The sequence below is a fragment of the Rousettus aegyptiacus genome, unplaced genomic scaffold, assembly GCF_014176215.1.
Source record: "Rousettus aegyptiacus isolate mRouAeg1 unplaced genomic scaffold, mRouAeg1.p scaffold_m13_p_9, whole genome shotgun sequence".
NCBI lineage: Eukaryota > Metazoa > Chordata > Mammalia > Chiroptera > Pteropodidae > Rousettus > Rousettus aegyptiacus.
In genome coordinates this window covers 33,772,948-33,794,877 of record NW_023416312.1, presented here as the reverse complement: position 1 = coordinate 33,794,877, position 21,930 = coordinate 33,772,948, and the positions used below count along the sequence as shown (strand labels likewise).

The 21,930-nt window shown below is 45.9% G+C and overlaps 1 protein-coding gene across 19 annotated transcripts in view; it reads left to right on the top strand.

The window, feature by feature from the left end:
- The window catches only part of HUWE1 (HECT, UBA and WWE domain containing E3 ubiquitin protein ligase 1), a 151,087-nt gene that overhangs the window by 122,969 nt on the left and 6,188 nt on the right, over positions 1 to 21,930 (top strand). For 11 of the 19 annotated variants that reach the window (XM_036227014.1, XM_036227026.1, XM_036227023.1 and 8 more), the window contains 26 exons: positions 789 to 961; positions 1,312 to 1,460; positions 2,209 to 2,284; positions 3,115 to 3,213; positions 3,799 to 3,932; positions 4,120 to 4,288; positions 5,623 to 5,851; positions 6,467 to 6,645; positions 6,902 to 6,991; positions 7,151 to 7,305; positions 8,388 to 8,433; positions 9,847 to 10,134; positions 11,078 to 11,369; positions 11,567 to 11,697; positions 12,206 to 12,420; positions 12,497 to 12,785; positions 12,924 to 13,026; positions 13,851 to 14,397; positions 15,053 to 15,656; positions 16,471 to 16,589; positions 16,690 to 16,846; positions 17,991 to 18,123; positions 18,395 to 18,597; positions 19,200 to 19,327; positions 20,588 to 20,684; positions 21,548 to 21,703. In XM_036227014.1, the coding sequence (XP_036082907.1) occupies positions 789 to 961; positions 1,312 to 1,460; positions 2,209 to 2,284; positions 3,115 to 3,213; positions 3,799 to 3,932; positions 4,120 to 4,288; positions 5,623 to 5,851; positions 6,467 to 6,645; positions 6,902 to 6,991; positions 7,151 to 7,305; positions 8,388 to 8,433; positions 9,847 to 10,134; positions 11,078 to 11,369; positions 11,567 to 11,697; positions 12,206 to 12,420; positions 12,497 to 12,785; positions 12,924 to 13,026; positions 13,851 to 14,397; positions 15,053 to 15,656; positions 16,471 to 16,589; positions 16,690 to 16,846; positions 17,991 to 18,123; positions 18,395 to 18,597; positions 19,200 to 19,327; positions 20,588 to 20,684; positions 21,548 to 21,703 (4,961 nt within the window). Of the gene's footprint in view, positions 1 to 788; positions 962 to 1,311; positions 1,461 to 2,208; positions 2,285 to 3,114; positions 3,214 to 3,798; positions 3,933 to 4,119; positions 4,289 to 5,622; positions 5,852 to 6,466; positions 6,646 to 6,901; positions 6,992 to 7,150; positions 7,306 to 8,387; positions 8,434 to 9,846; positions 10,135 to 11,077; positions 11,370 to 11,566; positions 11,698 to 12,205; positions 12,421 to 12,496; positions 12,786 to 12,923; positions 13,027 to 13,850; positions 14,398 to 15,052; positions 15,657 to 16,470; positions 16,590 to 16,689; positions 16,847 to 17,990; positions 18,124 to 18,394; positions 18,598 to 19,199; positions 19,328 to 20,587; positions 20,685 to 21,547; positions 21,704 to 21,930 lie in introns of those variants that run through there. The other 8 variants (XM_016137332.2, XM_036227025.1, XM_036227018.1 and 5 more) reach the window with 6 other exon arrangements.

Below are 21,930 nucleotides of genomic sequence, written 5' to 3'. Positions count from 1 at the left end.
AGTTTCTTGTTATTTTTTTTATTTTGTTTTCTTTTTGTTTTGGTTTTTGTTTTTAATACTTGACTGTATTTCATACTAGATTGTGTGACCTGGGGTAGGGTATTTTTGAGGAATCCAGAAGGCCAAATGTCTTACAGTAATATCCCATTATCTGGGTTTGTCTAATTGCTTTCTTATGATTAGATTCAGGGTAGAATTTTTTTGGCAAGAATAGTACATATATGAGTGATGTCGCCTTTCTCAGTGCATCACATTAAGAGACATACAATGCCAATTTGCCCTATTATTGGTGATGCTAAGTTTAGTCACATAAAATTTGCTTTCCCCTTTGTATTTAATAAGTTATCTGTGAGGTGATCTTTTTAGTTCATATGAAAATCATGTGACTATCCTTTTTTAACTCATCAGTTTTAAAATTCATTGGTGATCCTTGCCTGGAATACTTATGTTACTGGTTGCAAAGTGATGCTTTTCTAATTCTCTCATTCCTGTGTGTTGGCTGGCATTCTGTTACAATGAAGACCTCCTGTCTGCTTTTGTATCCCTGTGGCTACAGGTTCTGTTTTATTTTAATTTGTTATAATCCATTACCATCATTACGCGAGGGGGGGGGCGGCTAAAGCAAGTAGGACAATGCTTTTGAAAGCATTCTAGCACAACAGTATATCCCAGGCTCACCTTGTACCTTCCCATGCCCCATTTTGGGGATCAGTTGTACTCTGATGAGCCTTGTTTCCTTATAGTGTAGATCTCTGCTCAGTCCATCTCTGTATCTTCCTTTATCTCAGTCCCAACATGGCCAACACAGTCAATGCTGCTCTAAAGCCTTTGGAAACACTTTCCCGGATTGTGAACCAGCCCAGTAGCCTTTTTGGCAGCAAGAGTGCTTCTAATAAGAGCAAGTCTGAGCAGGATGCCCAAGGAGCTGCTCAGGACTCCAATAGCAACCAGCAGGATCCAGGTAGGGAATCAGCCAATGGACTGGAGTGCTGGCTGGGTGGGTGTAGTTATTTTATGGGTATGGCATTGCAACTATTCTGACTTGGTATTGTTTGCCTGGGAACTTGCTGGCCTGTCAGAGATCTGTCATGGCGGTGTGGGAATCTGCCCCACAAAGAATTCCTTAAAATTGCAGCCTTATTTGGCTATCCTCACACGTAGCCTTGTCTTTTCCTTTGTCACCCATTCATTTATTCTCTGAGAACTTGTAAACTTACCCAAGGAAGGGACCTTATTGTCTTCACACTTGCCTCGTGGTGCCCCGCACATAGACACCCTTTGCTTATTTTGCTGGTTGGTTGATTGTTTCAGGCGAGCCTGGGGAAGCAGAAGTGCAGGAGGAGGATCATGATGTCACTCAGACAGAGGTGGCAGATGGGGATATCATGGATGGGGAGGCTGAAAACGACTCAGTGGTGATTGCTGGGCAGCCTGAGGTGCTCAGTTCACAAGAGATGCAGGTAGGGAGGCAGATCACCCAGCATAACCCTGTTGCGACGCTGAACGAAACCCCCAAGTGATGTGGGTGGGTGAGTACTTTAGATCCTTGCCTTGATGCTGTCTGCTTTGCAGAGGAACACGGATGATGTGCTTAGTAGATGCACAGTAAATGTACTTGAATTGTATTAAATGAGGGGTGGGGGCAGGGTTAGGATGCCATGTACTATGAAATGGAATAGATCCCAACAAGAAAACTTAGGCACAGGGGAAATGTTGACATAGAAAGCTTGCTTGAGCCTTTTGGGCCCAGGGTCTTTGATTTACTTGGCTCTGGTCGTTAATGGAAGCTCCTTAACATTACCGTTATGCCTATAGCACCAGCTCTCACTGGGGCATTCAAACAGCAGTCTTCTAACAACCTGAAAGAAAGCATTGTAATTTCTGGAGCTGGTAGCAATGGTAAGAAATAAGGCTTGCAGTCCTAAGCTGCTACCTCTAAGGAGATCTGCATGTATACGTGGATGATATAAAGACTAACCTAGTCTCAGATAACTGGGGTAGACCCATTCGAAGGACAGTCTGAGTGTGGATTGGCAGCACGTGGTCGTTTCTGTGCTCTTAGCACCAAATGTGTGGTATTTATATAATACCTTGTGTCACACATTATCCGAGAAATATATGCTCCCTTGCTGGCTTTTTTTAAGGGTATCCGTGCTAGCACAATGATAGACTTGTATGCATCCATATATATGTTCTATTTCTCTCCAGGTTGAGAATGAGCTGGAGGACCTGATAGATGAGTTGCTTGAGAGGGATGGCGGATCTGGGAACAGTACAATTATAGGTGAGAGCCCCAGAACTGAGTATAGCCTCTTCCTTTGCCTCAGTCTCTCTTGGGAGGACCCTTTTTCTCATCATCTGCTTGCTCAGCTCTGCCTAAGGGCTCATAGCCAGCCTAGGTTGCTGCTTGTCTTGATGTTAACGGTCTTACAAATAAGAAATTTACAAGCCATGTACAGACCTTTCATGGGTCTTAAGTGTTGCCTACGTGGGGGGTGGTGGAGGGGGTGGCCATCAGTCTAGATGATGCATCAGGCACATATTAAGAGTGTTTATTATTCATGGAGGCCTGGAGGAGGCTGTAGAGGCTGTAAGGTGAAAAAACGCTTTCCTTTCACTTCTTCAGTGAAATCCAGGGGTTTTCCACCTCTGAGATTCATTAGTGTAAAAAGAGCTATCTTTCCATAAGGGTGGCCTATTTACAACTTGGGGAAAACGGCAAGTGTACCCTACTGTCACCTGGCTCCGGGGTATATGTGTTACTTGTTTTTATTTTACCGATGATGAAGAAAATCAAAGGATTAACGGAAGTAGACAAGTATTCTTAAATTTGACAAGGCTTTTTCATACCCATTATTCTCTGTGGTTTCACAATTAGTGGAATTGGCAGGGCAGATGTGATCATTCCGTTTTACAGATGAGGAAACTGAGACTCAGACAGGTAAAGTGACTGGCCAAGCTCATCTAGCTAGTCGACAGCAAAGAACCCAGGTCTTCACCCTCATCCAAAAAGGAAAGTGGATATCTGCTGGGTGTACGTAGCTACTTTAGGCGTACCCAATCTGGAAAGGGAAGTCCTCTTGTTCAGTGAAGGCTCTGCTCTGTAACCTTCAGTGAGCAGAAGTGGAGAGGATGAATCACAAGAGGACGTGCTGATGGATGAAGCTCCTTCCAACCTCAGCCAAGCTTCCACCTTGCAGGCCAACCGAGAAGGTGAGAGTGCCGAGGCCAGAAAGGCCTCCCTTCTTGCCCTGCACGTCTGACAGACACTACATTAGGGTTTTCCTGGAGGCAGCTGCCCACATGTGCAGAATAAGGAAGCATCTGTCTGCATGCGCTGACATATACCATCCACTTTATCCTCAGCCAATTTTTCAAATAACATGTTACTACTGCTTGCCCAAAAGTTTGTCACTTCTTACTTGGTTCGCTTTCTTACTCACCTGCTGTCATCGCTCCAGATTCCCTCTTAACCAACAGGATGCAGTCAGTAGCAAAGTAGAGCTGGAAAGGCAAGGGGGCACCAGCAGACTTGGCCAAGTCCTAGACCATGGCTCCTCAAGCACCACCCTATAGCCAGCCTCCACATTCAGCCACCCTGCTCAGCGTGTTGATGCATTGATTAGCACTTTCAGGATATTGGGGCTGGCTCACTAAGTCTGTACGTCACCCCAGATCTGGTTCTTCCTCTCCTAGAGTCAGATACCCCATTGCCTTCCCCCTCAATCTGCCGGTCTGCACAGTAGCCTGTTTTCTAGCTACTCAGTATAGTCCTCCAATGTGCTCCCTTTGTTTTAGATTCCATGAATATCCTGGACCCTGAGGATGAGGAGGAGCACACTCAGGAAGAGGACAGCAGTGGCAGTAACGAGGATGAGGATGATAGTCAGGATGAAGAGGAGGAGGAGGAGGAAGATGAGGAAGATGATCAGGTGAGGGGGGACTGTGTTTGGGTTCATTCAGACAACCTCTTCTATGGGAACACAGAGCTGGAGAAAACCAACAGTCTGGGTTGCTAGCCTCCGCGCCTCCCTCCCTCATGTGCAAATGTGGCCATGACACCAGACTTCAGAAAATCCTTATCTCCAGCAATTCTCCATCTCCTATTTTCCCCTTAAGGAGGATGATGAAGGTGAAGAGGGAGATGAAGATGATGACGACGATGGCTCTGAAATGGAATTGGATGAGGATTACCCTGATATGAACGCTTCTCCCTTGGTCCGATTTGAGCGCTTTGACCGGGAGGATGATCTCATCATTGAGTTTGACAACATGTTCTCCAGTGCTAGTAAGATACAGGGGCCCAGCTGGGTTTTATCTCTTGATTCTTATACCCTTCTCTAGGGTAAGCCAAGCAGTGAACCAAAGCAGCTATCAATCTGAAACAGACAGCACTTCTTTTCCTATGCCGACTTCCTGGGGCAAAGGATATCTGACTCCATCTCTCTCAATAATTGTACACTTAGAAGAAAGAAATATGAGAGGCTGCTCTTGTTCTCTCCACCTCAGTAAACAGGCAGCCATTTTAGAGCCTGGACAACTTGATGATTTGCTTGAAATTTTAAAAAATGGGAGACCAAAGCTGACTGCATCAGGCATCCATGTGCACGCTACAGTGACAGGGCAATCAATAATCCTTAAGTCTGTAACACTGGATCTTGAGAGTTTGGATGGACACCTTTGAGCTTGGCATTGGGGAGTAGATTTGAGCACATTCACTCTGTTCATCAAGGATGCATCTTTTCGGAGGAGAGAGTGAATCTCTTCCCTCCTCTCCCATCAACGTCAAAGTGCCGCCCTAGCGTCGAGTTCTTAAAATCAAGCTGCTGTCTCGAGAAAGCAGGTCTTGACCCCAAATCACAAGCATGATGTAGCAGAAAACACTGAACTGTTTTGGTCTGTTGTCTTGGCCAAATAGTCTCTTACCTCTTTGAGCCTCAGTTTGTCACCTGTAAATGAAAAGTTTGAAAAGAAAAAAAAAATGGGTTGGATTACATAATTTTCAAGATACCGTCTATTCTGTGAATTTCTTTGCAATTTTTGCGATTTCCATCATTCTTCCTTACGTTGAGCCTCTGTCCATTCAACAAATTGAACAAATGAGGAGTACCTACTGTGTCCTAGGTACCAGGAATATAGAAGTAAAAAAGGAAACAATTTTTTTTCTCTCATAAGAGCTTATGATCTATTAGGAATTATAAATACGCAGGCACTACATTGTAGTGTGGTAAGAAAGCACAAAGTTAAAGGTTATTAAGCCAATCCATAGAATCAGAGGAAGTGACATCTAAACCAACAACAAAAGAACAGGTGAAGAAGAGAGGAGTCTCCAAAGTGGAACAGCATGTTTCTTGAGGAGCCTAGAAGCATCACTGTGGCTATAGTGTGGAAATGGATTGGGAGAAGGTACTATTTAGGAGACTGTTGCAGTATCCAGGTGAGAGATGATGGCATAAGCTATGGTAGTATCAGTGATTGTAAATGAGGTGTGGGAATGAGGGAGAAAGGACAAAGCTCAGGTTTCCGTGTGAGGAAGTAAGTCCCAGGAGACATGGTTCTGCTTAAACAACCATGGAGAAATTTCTTTTTCAGCACTGACCCCTTTGCATATTGTCCTTGCAGCAGACATCCCCCCATCCCCAGGAAATATCCCTACCACCCACCCACTGATGGTACGCCATGCAGATCATAGTTCCCTGACGCTGGGCAGTGGCTCCTCTACAACACGTCTCACCCAGGGAATTGGGCGCAGTCAGAGGACCCTAAGGCAGCTGACAGCCAATACAGGCCACACCATTCATGTTCACTACCCTGGGAATCGCCAGCCCAACCCTCCTCTCATACTCCAGAGGTGAGTTTAAAAGATTATTGGTCTCACTAGGCTTCAGCATTGTCTTGAACCAGGGGAAGCAGTCCATTACTTAACACTTTTGTCACACACACAAACAACATATTTGTGGACTGTATGTGCAACCTTTCAGGGACTACCAAATTATATAACATGTTCTTGTGCTTAAGTGCCCTACGTATACATTCAGCCATCATTAAGCATCTCATGCCAAGCACTTAACACTTTAGGTATAGACAGGACAGGATCCATGCCCCAGGGCTTAGAAGTTAGTGGGAGAAGTAATTTTAGAAGTAAAAGGGACATAGGTGTCACAGTGGTCAGTGTACAAACTACAGTAGGTGTACAAGAGAGGTATTATACCCTAACACAGTATCTGGCATTATTAGTGACACTCACTCTGTGCCAGGAACTGTGGAATAATATGCAACCTGAGCCCAAAAAAGTTCACAAACTGATGGAGTAGTAAAAAAAAAATAACAAGACCTATATGTAGTGGGATCAGTCCATGATAGTGTCATGCATTTCATAGAGGATGCAGAAAGGATCTCATAGTAACAGGTTGCAGGACCACTGCGGATGTACAGTGACCACAGCACCTCCACCATTACCCTGCAGGTTGCTTGGTCCCTCTGCCGCTGCTGACATCCTTCAGCTGAGCAGCAGCCTTCCCTTACAAAGCCGGGGCCGGGCCCGCCTCCTAGTGGGCAATGATGACGTCCACATTATTGCCCGATCTGACGATGAACTGCTGGATGACTTTTTCCATGACCAGAGCACAGCTACCAGCCAAGCAGGCAAGTTTGTCTACCTTTTCCCTGATGAAGGAAAGCAGAACAGTATCTGCCATTCCTGGAGAAACCTTATTTTATAATAGAAACCAGAACCACTCAATTGACTTAGCCAGAGGCAACAGAAACATTATCTCTGGGCACCTGTGATATACCAAACCTTGTGATAGACATTGGGTCCTGTTAGGGAAATACTGCATTGTGTGGATCAGTTGACATATGACAAGGGTCAGAAGCCTCACTCTCCTTTATTCCCCTACAGGGACCCTGTCCAGCATCCCTACAGCCCTGACCCGCTGGACAGAGGAGTGCAAAGTTCTCGATGCCGAAAGTATGCACGACTGTGTTTCAGGTGTGTGGCAGCTTGGTTATCAGGGCGGTAGTCAGCCCTCCAGTGCTGGGACCAGTATATGAAAAGTTGTTTCCCTGGTTCTCTGGCCATGAGTTCTGCCTCTTGGATTCATCCCCCACCTCCCTTAAGCAGCCTCTGATCATTCCTCCTTTGATCCAGTTGTTAAAGTACCCATTGTCAATCACCTGGAATTCCTGAGGGATGAGGAGCTGGAAGAAAGGCGGGAGAAACGCAGGAAACAACTGGCTGAGGAAGAAGCAAAAATAACTGACAAAGGCAAAGAAGATAAGGAGAACAGGGATCAGAGTGCACAGGTGATTCCCAGGGGCTGGGAGGATTCGTCTTTGGGTATATCTGCTATAACTTTCAGGTAGTTTTGGCATACATGTGGCACCAATCCTCAGATGTTCACAGTGAACCTGAAAAATAATCCATTCCAAATCTGCTGGACACTCACATGATTTTAGGGGAAAGAATTCAAACCCAGGGCGGGGAATCATTTCTCTGGTTTCTCAATGGGAAAAACTAGAACCAGAACCAGAGCGGCTTCTGACTCACTAGTCACACTTGTAGTCACTACCTTATTGTTTTATCAAATGTGGGGAGGGGAACCTTACCAAGATAACCCCATTTATTCATCTGAATAAGTTATGCTTCAGATCAAAGAAAATGTTCCCACCCTGAACTCCATCACCACATTTTCCAGGGCTCAAAATATCTACCATGATTTTGGTTTAGAAAGAAGCTACCTAGCTTTTTCTGAAACTTCAGAGATCTCAAGCAGTATAGCTTCAAGATATATGAAATAAAAGCTAATAGAAATACAAAGAAATTAAAAGACTTTAGTGAAAGAATTTAATTATATCCCACTTAGCAGTTAGGGTATCCGATATTTTCAAAATAAGGATATTGAAATGTTCAGTTATGTTAATAAACTTGATCTAACAAATAACTTTGTATAGAACTTTTACCTAATGAACAATAACACATGAAAAGTGATAGAAAATGAACAAGCCTGGCATGTGATTGAAAAAGTAGAATACACAAAATGACCCCAAGGAAGGGAAACTATAGATAAATCTTTAAGAAAGAAATTCTTGCAGGTCTCACGATTGTGTTCAGGTCATGTCCCATGCCCAGCTCTAAGGTGGTTTTTATTATCCTTTCCTCTCAGTGCTCAGTCAGCCCCCTGGCAGTTTCCTCCTTGTCCCCAAGCCTTCCTTGAATGCAAGTATGTATGAGAGAAACTGGATATGGTATTTGCACACTAAACTGCATCTCTCATCCAGGTCATAGAACTCCTAGATGGCATATGTGGGAGATGGCGATGATTACAGTTGACCTCTCTCTTAGGTGCTTGCAAAGCCCCACATTAGTCTGTTCCTTCTCTTTGCAGTGTACTGCTTCTAAGACAAATGACTCCACTGAACAGAACCTCTCAGGTAACTCTCTCTCCTTTTTCCCCTTTTTACTAATTGGTTGGTTTTTTCTCCTGTCCCTTCAGAGTAGCTGGCCCAAGTGGGCTGAAGATGAACACTGGTGCTCCGTGGGATGAGGTAGTAGATTGTATAGTTTTAGGGTCATACCCCATCTTGGAGATAACTATACAGTCTACTGTCTTTCCCACGGTGGTACATTGCCTACCGACGTGCTCTGCTCAGCTGCTCGTTCTGATTATGCTGTGCTGCCTTCAGGCATGTGTAGTGAGGCCATATGTCTTGTCCCCTTCGGTGTCTAACATGGCGTGGTGCTTCATGAGAACACCCGATGGCAGTGGTTCCCAAATGCTATTCTTCTGTGGAAATGAACAAAATAAGGGAAGTTTAATGAGTTTTTCAGAAATCTGAATTTATTCAACTTAAAGGACTTTTTTATAGAGATCATGTCCTTTCTAGTTCTTTGGTGTCAATTTTTTTTTTTTTTTAGTGATATCGATACAATTTTTTTTTCTTGCTTGGCTAAATTAAAAGTTGGTAACCCTATGTTAGTCTCTTTACTTTTTACTTTCTATATAAATTTTATTGGTCTGTAGAATCTAAAAGTCTAGGAATATTATCTTGAGCAATCTGCTTAATGTCAGTAGTCATTTTGTGATTGTAATAACTGCTCCATGTGGTATTATATGTCTCCCCCCACCCACCCTATTTCCTCAGAACATTCCTTCTGCTTCCCTATACCTTCTGTCTCCTTTGGCACTTGAGTTGGGAAATGATTGTACCAAAGCCTACACAATATTTTTTAAAGCAGTGAACGAGGGTAGGTGTCCTGGTGCCCTCAATCTAGCAAAAGGTCTTTGAAAGTGTCTGTCATCAGGTAAAATGGCCTCTTGCCTGCTGCCCTTGCCAGAGGATTTTGCTCATGCCAGGGTGAGGTAGTAAGTTGTATTGTTGTGGGGTAGGGATTTTAAGCCCCAATTAGAAGATAACTATACAACTTACTACTTTCCCTGGTGTGTGGCATATTCAAACAATCTTGGCACATTTGCTCCCATCAGACACAATTGTAGATGTTCCTTGGATAATCAGGACTGGAAGAAAAGGGAGGTGGAAGGGGGTAGGTGATACTTAGGGTGACCTAAACTCTTCCCCTTCTTCCTGGGGTGCAGAAAAGACAATTTTTAGGGTCTACAAAGAGATCTCCAATTCTTAAGACTAAGATAGCACTATGCCTTACCCTTATCCTGGGTATACCAGACAAGCCACAAGCTGTTCTAGGAGCAGTTGATGGTGGAGGGGGGAATCATACATCACTGGTTGGTTAGGATACTTATCAAGCGACATGTGCTGATTGAGTGGTTCCCTGAGTCCTTGGCTGATTGCCCCTTAACACACCCATTGTCATTCTTTCCGAGAAAGATGGGACTCCAATGCCTGACAGCTACCCAACAACCCCATCTTCAAATGATGCAGCTACATCTGAGTCCAAGGAGACCCTTGTCACTCTGCAGTCCTCACAACAGACACCAACAATCCCACCCCCACCAGCCTTGGGAGAGATTTCTCAAGAGCTACGGTCCCCAGCTGGGGAAGGGGGGAGCTCTACACAGCTATTGATGCCTGTGGAGCCAGAGGAATTGGGTCCCACAAGGCCAAGTGGAGAAACAGAAACAACTCAAATGGAGTTATCTCCAGCTCCCACTATAAGTGAGTAGAGTTTCAAGGTTTTGGGGGGAAGGAGTAGAATAGGAGGGGAAAATGGACATCTTTGTAGTTTCTCTTTCCACTCTTACTTTAGAGAAATAGTAGCTCAAGTAGTCAAATAGTAGGATCTCAATCTGCATATTAGTTTTCTTAGCTAAGGTTGAGATTTCGTCTCTGTGTTCTCAAGTGATTTTCATCTGAGTGTCTAATGACACTAGTGATGATGCCAACAATTTATCCAGGTAATCACTCTGTTCCTGGGCTATCCTGCTGAGCTCTTTTATTTAACTTCTTTATAAACAACCCTCCAGAGTAGGCAGGTGGTGTTATATCCAGGAATAAATTAAAACTTAGAAGTGAAATAATTAGCCCAAGGTCACTCAGTAAATAGTTGAGCTATGTAACTCTAGATCTTAAAATCCAGATCTATGTGACTAAAGCTTGATCTCCTTCAGCAGCTCCAGGGATGGCAAGCACATGACCCCACACATAAAGTTCTCCCTTCCTGGTAGACACCATTTATCTCATGTACCTATTTCCCATTGATCTGAAATGGGGCCCTCAAAATTCTCAGCAGTGTTTCAACAGGGTAAATTGAAACCTGTTTGCCATCACTGCTCTATACCATGCTGCCTATGATGTGCTCTGGAGAAGCCTTAATGTGTAGGGTGTTTTTCCTTCAAGAAACTTTATTTAGGTTCACAGAACCAACATGCATGTGTAAATGGTGTCTACGGGGAATCTTCAAGTGACAGGATCCCTTACCTGGGGAGCCTAGGGAATATGTTTCAAAAGCATGCCTGGAACACTATAAATGTTTAACACAAGATAGAAAGGACTTGAACTGAACCTTTTAACGCAAATTAAATTGAGGGGGAACATCAGACTAGCGTGGAATGAAGGTGGCGAAAGTGAGACGTCTAATCTGGCTGCTTCTTAATTCCAGGCAGAGATCTAACCTCTCCATGTGACTTCCTCCTAGCCTCTCTTTCCCCAGAGAGAGCTGAAGATTCTGATGCACTGACAGCTGTCAGCAGTCAATTGGAAGGCTCTCCCATGGACACCAGTAGCCTGGCTTCCTGTACCCTGGAGGAGGCTGTGGGTGACACCTCAGCAGCTGGCAGTTCTGAGCAGCCCACAGCAGGCATCTCTACTCCTGGGGATGCCCCACCAGTTGTGACAGAAGTGCAAGGCAGGGGTGATAGGTCAGGGGAACCTGCCCGGGCCCCTGAGGACCGGTAAGCACTTTGTGAGCAAGAGGAGGGCAGGATGTGTTGGCGGGTATTTCGAGCCACATTCATATTTGTTAACTAACGAACATCTTTGGTTCACTGGGGAAATCAACCTGGCTTCTGTGAGAAAGGGGTACTATAGAAGTATTTTTATAAATGGGAAAATATAACACACTTAACAACCTGAAAATGATTTCCTTCAGCTCTCCCCCTGCATCCTCTGAGAGTTCTTCCACCAGAGATTCCGCTGCAGCCATTTCTGGAGCAGATTCCCGGGGAATCCTAGAAGAGCCACTGCCTTCAACAAGCAGTGAAGAAGAAGATCCCCTTGCAGGTAAGCTACACGTGTGCTTGTGCCTTCCTAGGATTGTTCAGGCGTCTTGTACCTAGCCCTTGTGGCTTCTCATATGGTTCTATCCAGGTGGAGGGCAGCATATACATGGGAGGAGGACCGACAGAAAGAGCATGCTGACACGACATAGTGGAATGAGCCCAGGCTTTGGAGTCAAACTGATCTTGGCTCAAATCCTCCCCTCTGCTACCTCTTGCCTTTAGGACCTACGGCCATTTCTTAACTCCTCTGATTCTCATTGATACTGAGGGAGTGATAATAGCTACATGATGGTTTCTTGATTAAGGTTAAGTGACAGTGTACACAACAGAACCTGACACGTAAGAGCTATTCTGAGCCTGGGGAAGATGGGTAGGCCTTCTCTGTCCTGTGTCCTTTGTGTGCAGTGAGGACAGACAAAGCTGATTTCCTCAAGCAAGGCTATGGGATTCTTTCCTTCTTAGGCATCAATAGAGGTGTGAGTCCCTTCACATCTTGCATCTCCCCTCAGGTATCAGTCTCCCTGAAGGTGTAGATCCTTCTTTTCTGGCTGCTCTGCCTGATGACATCCGCCGGGAAGTCCTGCAGAACCAGCTGGGCATCCGTCCACCAACCCGGACTGCCCCCTCAACAAATAGCTCAGCTCCTGCAGTGGTAGGAAATCCTGGTGTGACTGAAGTGAGCCCTGAGTTCCTGGCTGCCCTGCCTCCAGCCATCCAGGAGGAAGTATGTGAGCAGGGAGCTGGTGGGAGCAGGTTGTCTGGCCAAAAGTATTCCCCTGCTGACTTCTTCTGCTTCGTAGGTGCTGGCACAGCAGAGAGCTGAGCAACAGCGACGTGAACTGGCACAGAATGCCAGCTCAGACACCCCAATGGACCCTGTGACCTTCATCCAGACTCTGCCCTCAGACTTGCGCCGTAGTGTCCTGGAGGACATGGAGGACAGTGTGCTGGCCGTGATGCCACCTGACATTGCAGCTGAGGCTCAAGCCCTGAGACGAGAGCAGGAAGCCCGGCAGCGGCAGCTCATGCACGAGCGGCTCTTTGGGCACAGCAGCACTTCTGCACTGTCTGCCATTCTTCGAAGTCCAGGTATGGAGGGAGACAGTGGGAGGACTCTGAAATGTTGAGCTTTAGCTAGCTACATGAGGCTCTGTTCCCCTTTGTATTGTGTGGACCTAATTCACCACCACCTTCCCCAATTTTAGTCTTTTTTTTTTTTCTTTTCAGCTTTCACCAGCCGCCTGAGCGGCAACCGTGGGGTCCAATATACCCGCCTTGCTGTGCAGAGAGGTGGCACCTTCCAGATGGGGGGTAGCAGCAGCCATAACAGGTGTGTTTATCTGTTTTTCATCTTGTCATTCCACTTCTCACATCTACAATTAGTCCAGCTTCCTTAATTTATAGGTGGAGAGGATGGATGTTCTCTCTAGGGTGTTTCCTTGAATGAGTGGAAAAGCCAGATCTTTGGCATTCCCCTTCAGAAAGCCACACTTTTTAGTGTAGCTGCTGTAGACCATAGTCACAAAGTAAGGCAGGCTAGCAGCAGGCGCTAGCTGTGGTTGTAGCAAGGAAAGCCACTCGCCTCCCATGCAAATAGTAAAACATTGAGCCACTTACCTTGAAATTATAGAAGTAGAGATGAGTTAATTATTAACTAGACTGAAACAGTGGAGTCAAACTGTGAAGGGAATGATCAGTTCCTATATATGGCAGGCAGGCCCTCGTCCCCGCCCCTCACCCCACCCCCTACCATTAGTCCAGAGAAGGCAGAAATAAGCATTGTCTCCTAGGCAGTCTTGTTTTACTAATTGATACACACATCTGGGCTGGAATCTCTGCTCTCTTTTCAGTCATTGTGTGATGTAGGGCAAGTCACTTAACCTGTTTGAGCCTCTCGTTCATCTCAAAAATGAATGATTCTCTAGTCTTTACAGGCAGCCCCTTGAAGAAGCCGTTACAGACATTGTAGAGTGCCTGGTATATAGTAGGCACTCAAGAGGACAGCTCTTGTTACTATTAAGAGCCCTTAGGCTAGACAATCTCCATTCTCTAACCTCCTTGTTAGAGGTAGCCAATTCATTCCCCTCCCCTAGGCCTATATGCCTGATCCCAGAGCTCTAGCTGAAATATTACCCAGAAACTGCTCTGTTCCAGGCCTTCTGGCAGTAATGTGGACACTCTCCTTCGCCTCCGAGGACGGCTTCTTCTCGACCATGAAGCCCTGTCTTGTCTGCTGGTCCTACTTTTCGTGGATGAACCAAAGCTCAATACTAGCCGTCTGCATCGAGTACTGAGAAATCTCTGCTACCATGCCCAGACCCGCCACTGGGTCATCCGCAGCCTACTGTCTATCTTGCAGCGCAGCAGTGAGAGTGAGCTATGCATTGAAACACCCAAGCTGTCCTCAAGTGAGGAAAAGGGCAAAAAGTCAAGCAAGAGCTGTGGTTCAAGCAGCCATGAGAACCGGCCCCTGGACCTGCTGCACAAGATGGAGTCTAAGAGCTCTAACCAGCTTTCCTGGCTCTCAGTATCCATGGATGCGGCCCTAGGCTGCAGGACTAATATATTCCAGATCCAGCGTTCAGGTGGGCGCAAACATACTGAGAAGCATGCAAGCAGTGGCTCCACTGTCCACATCCACCCCCAGGCTGCTCCTGTTGTCTGCAGACACGTTCTGGACACACTCATTCAATTGGCCAAGGTGAGGAGCCTGAAGGAACCCAACTCCTGGAGATGGAAGAGGGGTGGCAGCCACAGTCTAAATGAAATCTGAACTCTAAGGCAGCTAGCAGGTCTTCCTTAACTGTTATTGTCGAAGTCTATATTGTTTCTAGGAAATTGTGCAGTAAATAACTTTGTGGGATTTTTATCTTTACAGTTTTTATGCATTATCTTACACAGTCATCAAAACCTTCCGTGATCTATATTATTCCCATTTTACAGATGAAGAAGCTGAGTTATAGAAATTTTTAGTGGCTCTGTCACGTGGCTAGTAAGTAATAGAGCTGAGTAGACCTAGAATTTGGTTTGGTCGCCTTTATAGTAAGCATTGCTGCCATTTGTTAAGGGCCTGCTTTGTGCAGGGAACCATGAAACATACATATCTCCTTTAATCTCCCCCATTGTATAAGTACAGAGACTGATGCTCAGTAAAGTTTGCTAATTGTCTATTTCCCTACAAAGCTCTCATTTCTTTCTCTAGGCTGCTTTGCCATCAGTTGGATAAATTCCTGTGTTACTTTACCAAAGCTGTCCAAAGGAGTGACGAGCCTAGGAACCAGTTGTCTTTTCTTGTCAGGAAAATGTACTTTCTACACAGACCCCATAGACCAAGCTTGTCCTTCTTTTCCTATCAGGTGTTTCCCAGCCATTTCACACAGCAGCGGACCAAAGAAACAAACTGTGAGAGTGATCGGGAAAAGGGCAGTAAGCAGGCCTGCAACCCATGCTCTTCACAGTCCAACAGCAGTGGCATTTGCACAGACTTCTGGGACTTACTAGTAAAACTGGACAACATGAATGTCAGCCGGAAAGGCAAGAACTCCGTGAAGTCAGTGCCAGTGAGCACTGGTAGTGAGGGGGAAACCTCCCCATACAGCCTCGAGGCCTCTCCACTGGGGCAGCTCATGAACATGTTGTCACACCCAGTCATCCGCCGGAGCTCTCTCTTAACTGAGAAACTCCTCAGACTCCTTTCTCTCATCTCAATTGCTCTCCCAGAGAACAAAGTGTCGGAAACACAGGCTAATTCTGGCAGCAGTGCTTCTTCCACCAGTGTTGCCACCTCAACCACATCTACCACCACTACCACTGCTGCCTCCAGCACGCCCACTCCCCCTGCTGCAACCACCCCTGTCACTTCTGCTCCGGCCCTGATTGCTGCCACGGCTATATCCACCATTGCCGTAGCTGCTTCGACCACAGTGACTACCCCCACGACTGCTACCACTACTGTTTCAAGTAAGTGTGGATGTAGGCTGGGAGCTGTGGGATTTGTACACCAATCTCACCCCTGACTCGCCCATCCAGGTATTCCTCCGTAAATGATCTGTTCGGTTTTTGTTTGTGAGAGCCAAATATGTTCATTCTCATCCTCATCAGCCCCAGTTCTCTCTCTTCCCTCCCTCCCTCCCTTCCTCCCTCCATCTCCCCCCCCAACCTCTCTCTCCCCCACTCCTTCTCCTTCCCTCTCTCTCCATCTTTCTCCCCCTCCCTTTCTCCCTCTTCTCTCCTGGTCCCCCACCTCTCACACACACACACACACACTCCTGTGAAAACCAAGCATTCACTGAATATGGCTAAGCACCAAAAGGAGAAATAGATGGCCCTTGTCATCAAAGAACTCCCAGCCTTTCCAGCCTGGTCGAGGAAGCCAGCTCTCAGAGGAAGAGTTCAAGAGTAGGCAGGATACAATGTGAATCGGGGTAGAATAGAGTAACCAGGCCATCCCAGGAAGTGAAGAAAATGAGCCCTCCAGCAGACCAGTAAGAATTATTAAAGAAGTAGGTTTTGGAGAGGGGACCTTTAGAAGGGACTCTGATAGTAAAGCATTAGTTGAGAGAAATGTCCAGTATTCTTTGTCACTTTAGAAGTTACAATCATAAGAGTCCTTGGCACCCCAAGTCATTTGGATTTGACTTCTGTGGTTGAATCTCTATTTTCACTACTTTGCCATTTTGAAGCCCTGGACAGTTTAGTGATCCTTGGTTCTGCCATTTAAGTCTTTGGCGTGTGATTTTCAGAGGCTTACAATGTTTCATCTGTTTCCTCAAAGCTTCTACTACTAAGACTAGCAAATCTCCAGCAAAGGTGGGTGATGGGGGCAGCAGCAGTACAGACTTTAAGATGGTATCCTCGGGCCTCACTGAAAACCAGCTACAGCTCTCTGTGGAGGTGAGTCCAAGCTCTTATGACCTCCCAGTGTTGGGGGAGAAGGGGGGTGGATAATGTTTTAGTTCTCAAGTTGGGGCTTACTCCTTCTCCTTTTTCTCAGGTGTTGACATCCCATTCTTGTTCTGAAGAAGGCCTAGAGGATGCAGCTAATGTGTTACTCCAGCTCTCTCGGGGGGACCCTGGGACGCGGGACACTGTTCTCAAGCTGCTATTGAATGGAGCCCGCCATCTGGGTTATACCCTTTGTAAACAGATAGGTAATAATAGGAATAATGCAACATGTATTTCTGAAACCTTCCACTGAGGTGTCACCTCTTTTTGGAAGCCTTCCCTGAACCCCCAACCTAAGTCAAACTCCTATATGCTTCTGTAGTCATAGGCCCCATGCTCTCTTCTGTCACAGCACTGATAATACTGGGTTGTCATCGAATTTCCTCTGCTCAGTTGTTCTAAAAGAGCAAGGATGGGCTCCTCTACCCCACCAATGTCTGGCAAACGGCAGGTAATTGGTGCTTAGTGAAGGCAAATGGGCACTTGTAAGAGTCCTATAATGAGCCTGCTGTGGCAGCTTTGCCATCTCAGAGAGGAGCCTGCACTACATTCAGGCTCAGGAATTGAGAGTCAGATAATACTCCCTGTCTTTATGCAGTCTCAAGGGTACAAAAATTCTAACACTTGCAGATCGTCTAGTCACAGTCTTCCTGTTTTACCAAGAAAACAAAAACCCTGTGATACTGCTATCGAATCAAGGAATAGAGCCAGATTTTCTTTCCACATAAGAGTCTTTTGCCCACCCCCATCCCAATGATGGGTCTTCCTAGATCTCAGCTACTTGCTTAATTATCACCTTCTCATAAGGGTCCCTGGAGCTACGGTGATAGGAGATTAATGGGATTGTGTGACCCAGGGCATTTTTTGCAGCATGACAATTGTATGATTCTTCCAGAAGATGTCTCTAACCTTTGTTGACTACTACCATGTGGGCCAGGCAGTGTCCTAGGCACTCTACTACACAGTAACCTTCTAATTCTCAAAGCAACCTTGTAATGTTAGGCAGTATCGGTTCCATTATTAAGGTGGGTCAGCAATTTGCCTAAGGTCACCACAAAAACCTCTGAAGTTCAGGAGGCATACAGTCTCCAAAACAGATAACTTCTCCCCTCATTGAGCTGCATTTTGTATAGATTCAAGAGTTTCTTGAGGCCAGGCAAATTGATAGTCCCTGAGTAGTTGATCAATCCATGAGCACACATAGCAAGATGACCAAAGCAAAATTCCTAGTCATTCCATGTTCTCTGTAGCTAAGCAAAGAAGATGGCCTGGGCAGGTTTCTTGGAAAGGTTTGGCTTTCAGCTGCTTCACTGGAGAAGTCTCTGAACACTTGCTCCTCTACCTGCCCAGGTACCCTCCTGGCCGAGCTACGGGAATACAACCTGGAACAGCAGCGGCGAGCCCAGTGTGAGACCCTGTCTCCTGATGGCCTTCCTGAGGAGCAGCCACAGACCACCAAGCTGAAAGGCAAAATGCAGAGCAGGTGGGTGGTAGCTGTCCATTTGACTGTGGAACTGGAATCTGGGACATTCTGAAAGGTTGCTCTTGCTGGTTTTCTGGTGGTGGGTTTTTTCCCCTCTCTGGGCAGATTTTCTTTATCTGTCCTGTACACATTCGACCCTGTTTTTTTCCTACGTGTGAGATTTCCTTGTGAGATTTCTTACTCCTCTGGTTGACACCAGAAGGCCCCGCTTGCTCCAAGTATCTATGCTTTGATGCTGTCAATATACGCAAGCCACCTCTACACTATCCAGGTTTGACATGGCTGAGAATGTGGTAATTGTGGCATCTCAGAAGCGACCTCTGGGTGGCCGGGAACTCCAGCTGCCTTCTATGTCCATGTTGACATCCAAGACATCTACCCAGAAGTTCTTCTTGAGGGTACTACAGGTCATCATCCAGCTCCGGGACGACACACGCCGAGCTAACAAGAAAGCCAAGCAGACAGGCAGGCTAGGTATGAAACTGGAGTGTCCAGTTGAGGGGCAGGGTTGGTGGTGGAGAACCCAGAGTCCCTGAAGGGCAAGACTTAATGTCATGTCTCCTTCCTGTTTGACCTTTCCAAAAGGAAGTGATGATCCTTTCTTAAAATGTTGATGGCTGCATTCTGTATGTCACTCAAGCTGCCTGCATAAGAAATCCATTAGTGCAAGTAGGAATTATGGGGAGTGGAAATCTGGCAAGGAAATTGAGGGCGGATCTTTTGCTGAACAAGATTTAACTCACTGAGTATGCCTCCTTTCTGCTTCCTTGATCACTCCTGACTAAAACATGGCAGCCATGTTGCCTCAGTCGTGGCCTGCCAAATCCTACCTCTTTTCTTCCTATCCCACAGAACCCTCTCACCTGTCACCATCCATCTGCTTAGCACCATGTCCCCTACCCTTGTCTGTAATGGTAGCTCTTAGTGCGTGATGATGAGCACTTTGAAGCTGCCTGATCTAAACCTCAAAGACCTCAACAAGATGGCCTGTGGCGGCCCAGGAGATGGGAAGAGAGAATATTGGACACTCCTTCTTTTTACATTTTATATCTTGCCGTCTTCTTTCTTTCTCCCAGGTTCCTCCGGTTTAGGCTCAGCTAGCAGCATCCAGGCAGCTGTTCGGCAGCTGGAGGCTGAGGCTGATGCCATTATACAAATGGTACGTGAGGGTCAAAGGGCGCGGAGACAGCAACAAGCAGCAACGGTTAGCATGATGCCTGTGGCCCCTCATTCATTTTGTCTCTCCCCCCTCCTCCACCACATCATCAGTGGGGTTTCAGTGCCCTTACCTTGTATGCTTTTGCATTAAGTTTACTATATGAATGCTCTGAACAACAGGGTTACTTTCTGTTGGTGGTGTTTTTGTTTTTACTGTTTGTTCACCAGTTTGTTGGTTTGGTTTTATTTGATTTTAAAGCTTGGCCATCATACCCCACTCCCAGCTATCCCGTCAACAGTGGCGCTTTTGCAAACTGCATAATGCTAAGTGTCTGGGTTCTGAGGGGATGTGGGATGAAGATTTTTCAATCTCAAGGAACAATGAAGGTACATCAGAGACCTCTCAGGAATCCCGCCCTTCCCTTTAAAGTCCCCTAAACTTGGTACACATCCCACGCAGCCTCTTCTGTTCTTCATAATCCCTTGGCACCTAGGCATTCAGACATTTTTAAAAGGAAACCTTCAGGTTCCTAGGTAGCCAACTCATTGGGATCCCAGCACAGAGTGGCTGCAGGAAAGGCCTGGCATCATATTATGTATGCTGTGGCGTGCTCTCATTGTTTTCCTGTCCTTGCAACATGCAAGTCACCTTTCCAAGATCCAGGATAAAAGGTATCCTGAGGCCTGGTTTTTCTTTTTGTATAATTACTGTTATACGGTATTATTTCATTGAGAATCCCAGTAACAGCCTAGAATTTAAAGGCCATGACCTTAGCAGGGTAAGAAAGGGAAAATAGCTATTAATTCTGGAGTATTTTTTCTGCCCGGTCTCTTTCTCACACCTGATAGGACAGATGTTGGCTTTTGAAATAACCCCACCTACCAAAGGTTGCACTGATTCCCCTATTTCCCCTTTTGTGAGCAAACAGAAACAAAGAGCAAACCTACCTTCTCTCCATCTGAGCTTTATATTTGTATACACGTGTAAACTGTCCCCAGACTTCAAAAAAATTTGAAGTCTGTCCAAGAGGCAGGTGTATGAGTGGGCATAGGTTTGGAGTAGAGTGGAGGCAATTCCAGAATCCAGGGAGCTCTTTGGAAAAACTTGCTAGCCCAAGGTGGAGGACAGCGAAGGAGGTGGGAAAGCCATTCTTTTGTCTTAGAGAGCTACAGAGTTTCCTGACCAAATGTCGGAAGCTGCTTTCCAAGCCCGAGATCTGTGAGACGTGGTAGAGCCAGCCTCTAGCCTGTCCCTGAGGAAAGCAGAGTTGCACCCTTTATGTGACTTTGTCTCCCTTTTATCCAGTCGGAGTCAAGCCAGTCAGAGTCATCTGTCCGGAGGGAGGAGTCACCAATGGATGTGGACCAGCCATCTCCCAGTGCTCAAGATACTCAGTCCATTGGTCAGTACTGCTTCCCGTTTCCAGCCCAGCAAAAGAGAGAGCCAGTCTTCACGGAATGTCTGCTGGAGCCCTTGCTCTCAACCTGAATAAGCTCAGTGTTTTCCAATTTGTTCAAGCAAACGTTGGTTTCTATAAATGCTAATAGACATTTATCAGCCAAGGTCACTAATCATCATCACCTTTTCCTCGTTGCAGATTCGTAGCACACACTGTGATTCCTGTAGCAAAGAAACTATGATATATGCGTGGAAACGGCATGTGTTTGAATCTTGGCTCCCCTGTTTACTAGCTCTGGGATCTGAGGCAAACCTCTTTTTGCTTCAGTTTCCTCCTTTAAATTAGGGATGTTCGTAGTTAGGATTGAATGAGTTAACATATGTATGTAGTGCTTAAAAGCAGTATCTGGCACACAGTGGATGCTGCTATTAGCAGCATTTCTCAAAGGTAATTGCACAAAGAATACTTTTTGGCACCCTTTTAACACATTCCTATTGAGTAATGTCATTGGACATCCATTTTCAAACTAATTTGGTAATCCACAAGTGCTCTGGGAGTTAATGAGGCAGTGAATAGACTAGCACACTCTGGTAGAACTTTCCTGTAGTAGCCACATTTCAAGTGCTCGGCAGCTTGCACTTGAAATGTGGCTAGTACAACTGAAGATTGTATTAATCTTAATTAATTTGAATGTAAATATAAATGTTGTTTAGTGCAGGACTAGAGCTTGCCTTCAGATGTCACTCAGTGTTATTCAGTGGACCAGTCTACTTGATCTGTCTAATGGCCTGTGCATTTGGCCTGGGAGAAATCTAAATGAAGAGGAAACCTCAGAGGATTTCTTACTCTCTTCATGTATCCTGTAGGCTCAGATGGGACCCCACAGGGGGAGAAGGAAAAGGAGGAGAGGCCACCTGAGTTACCCCTGCTCAGTGAGCAGCTAAGCTTGGATGAGCTGTGGGACATGCTTGGGGAGTGTCTAAAGGAACTGGAGGAATCCCATGACCAGCATGCGGTGCTAGGTGAGTTGTGGCCTGATGGCCCAGGCCCCAACCCACTGATCTACTCTGGGGCCCTTCGTGCCAGCTTAATTTTATTCCTTCCAGGTCACTTCTCTCTCTCAGTGTGTCTATAATGAGGATTCAAAGGAGAGAGAGAGAGAGAGAGAGAGTGTGTGTGTGTGTGTGTGTGTTTTCTTTGACTCGTGTCAGAAGGAAGATTTGCCTTCTTTTTTTATAGTTGGTGTCTT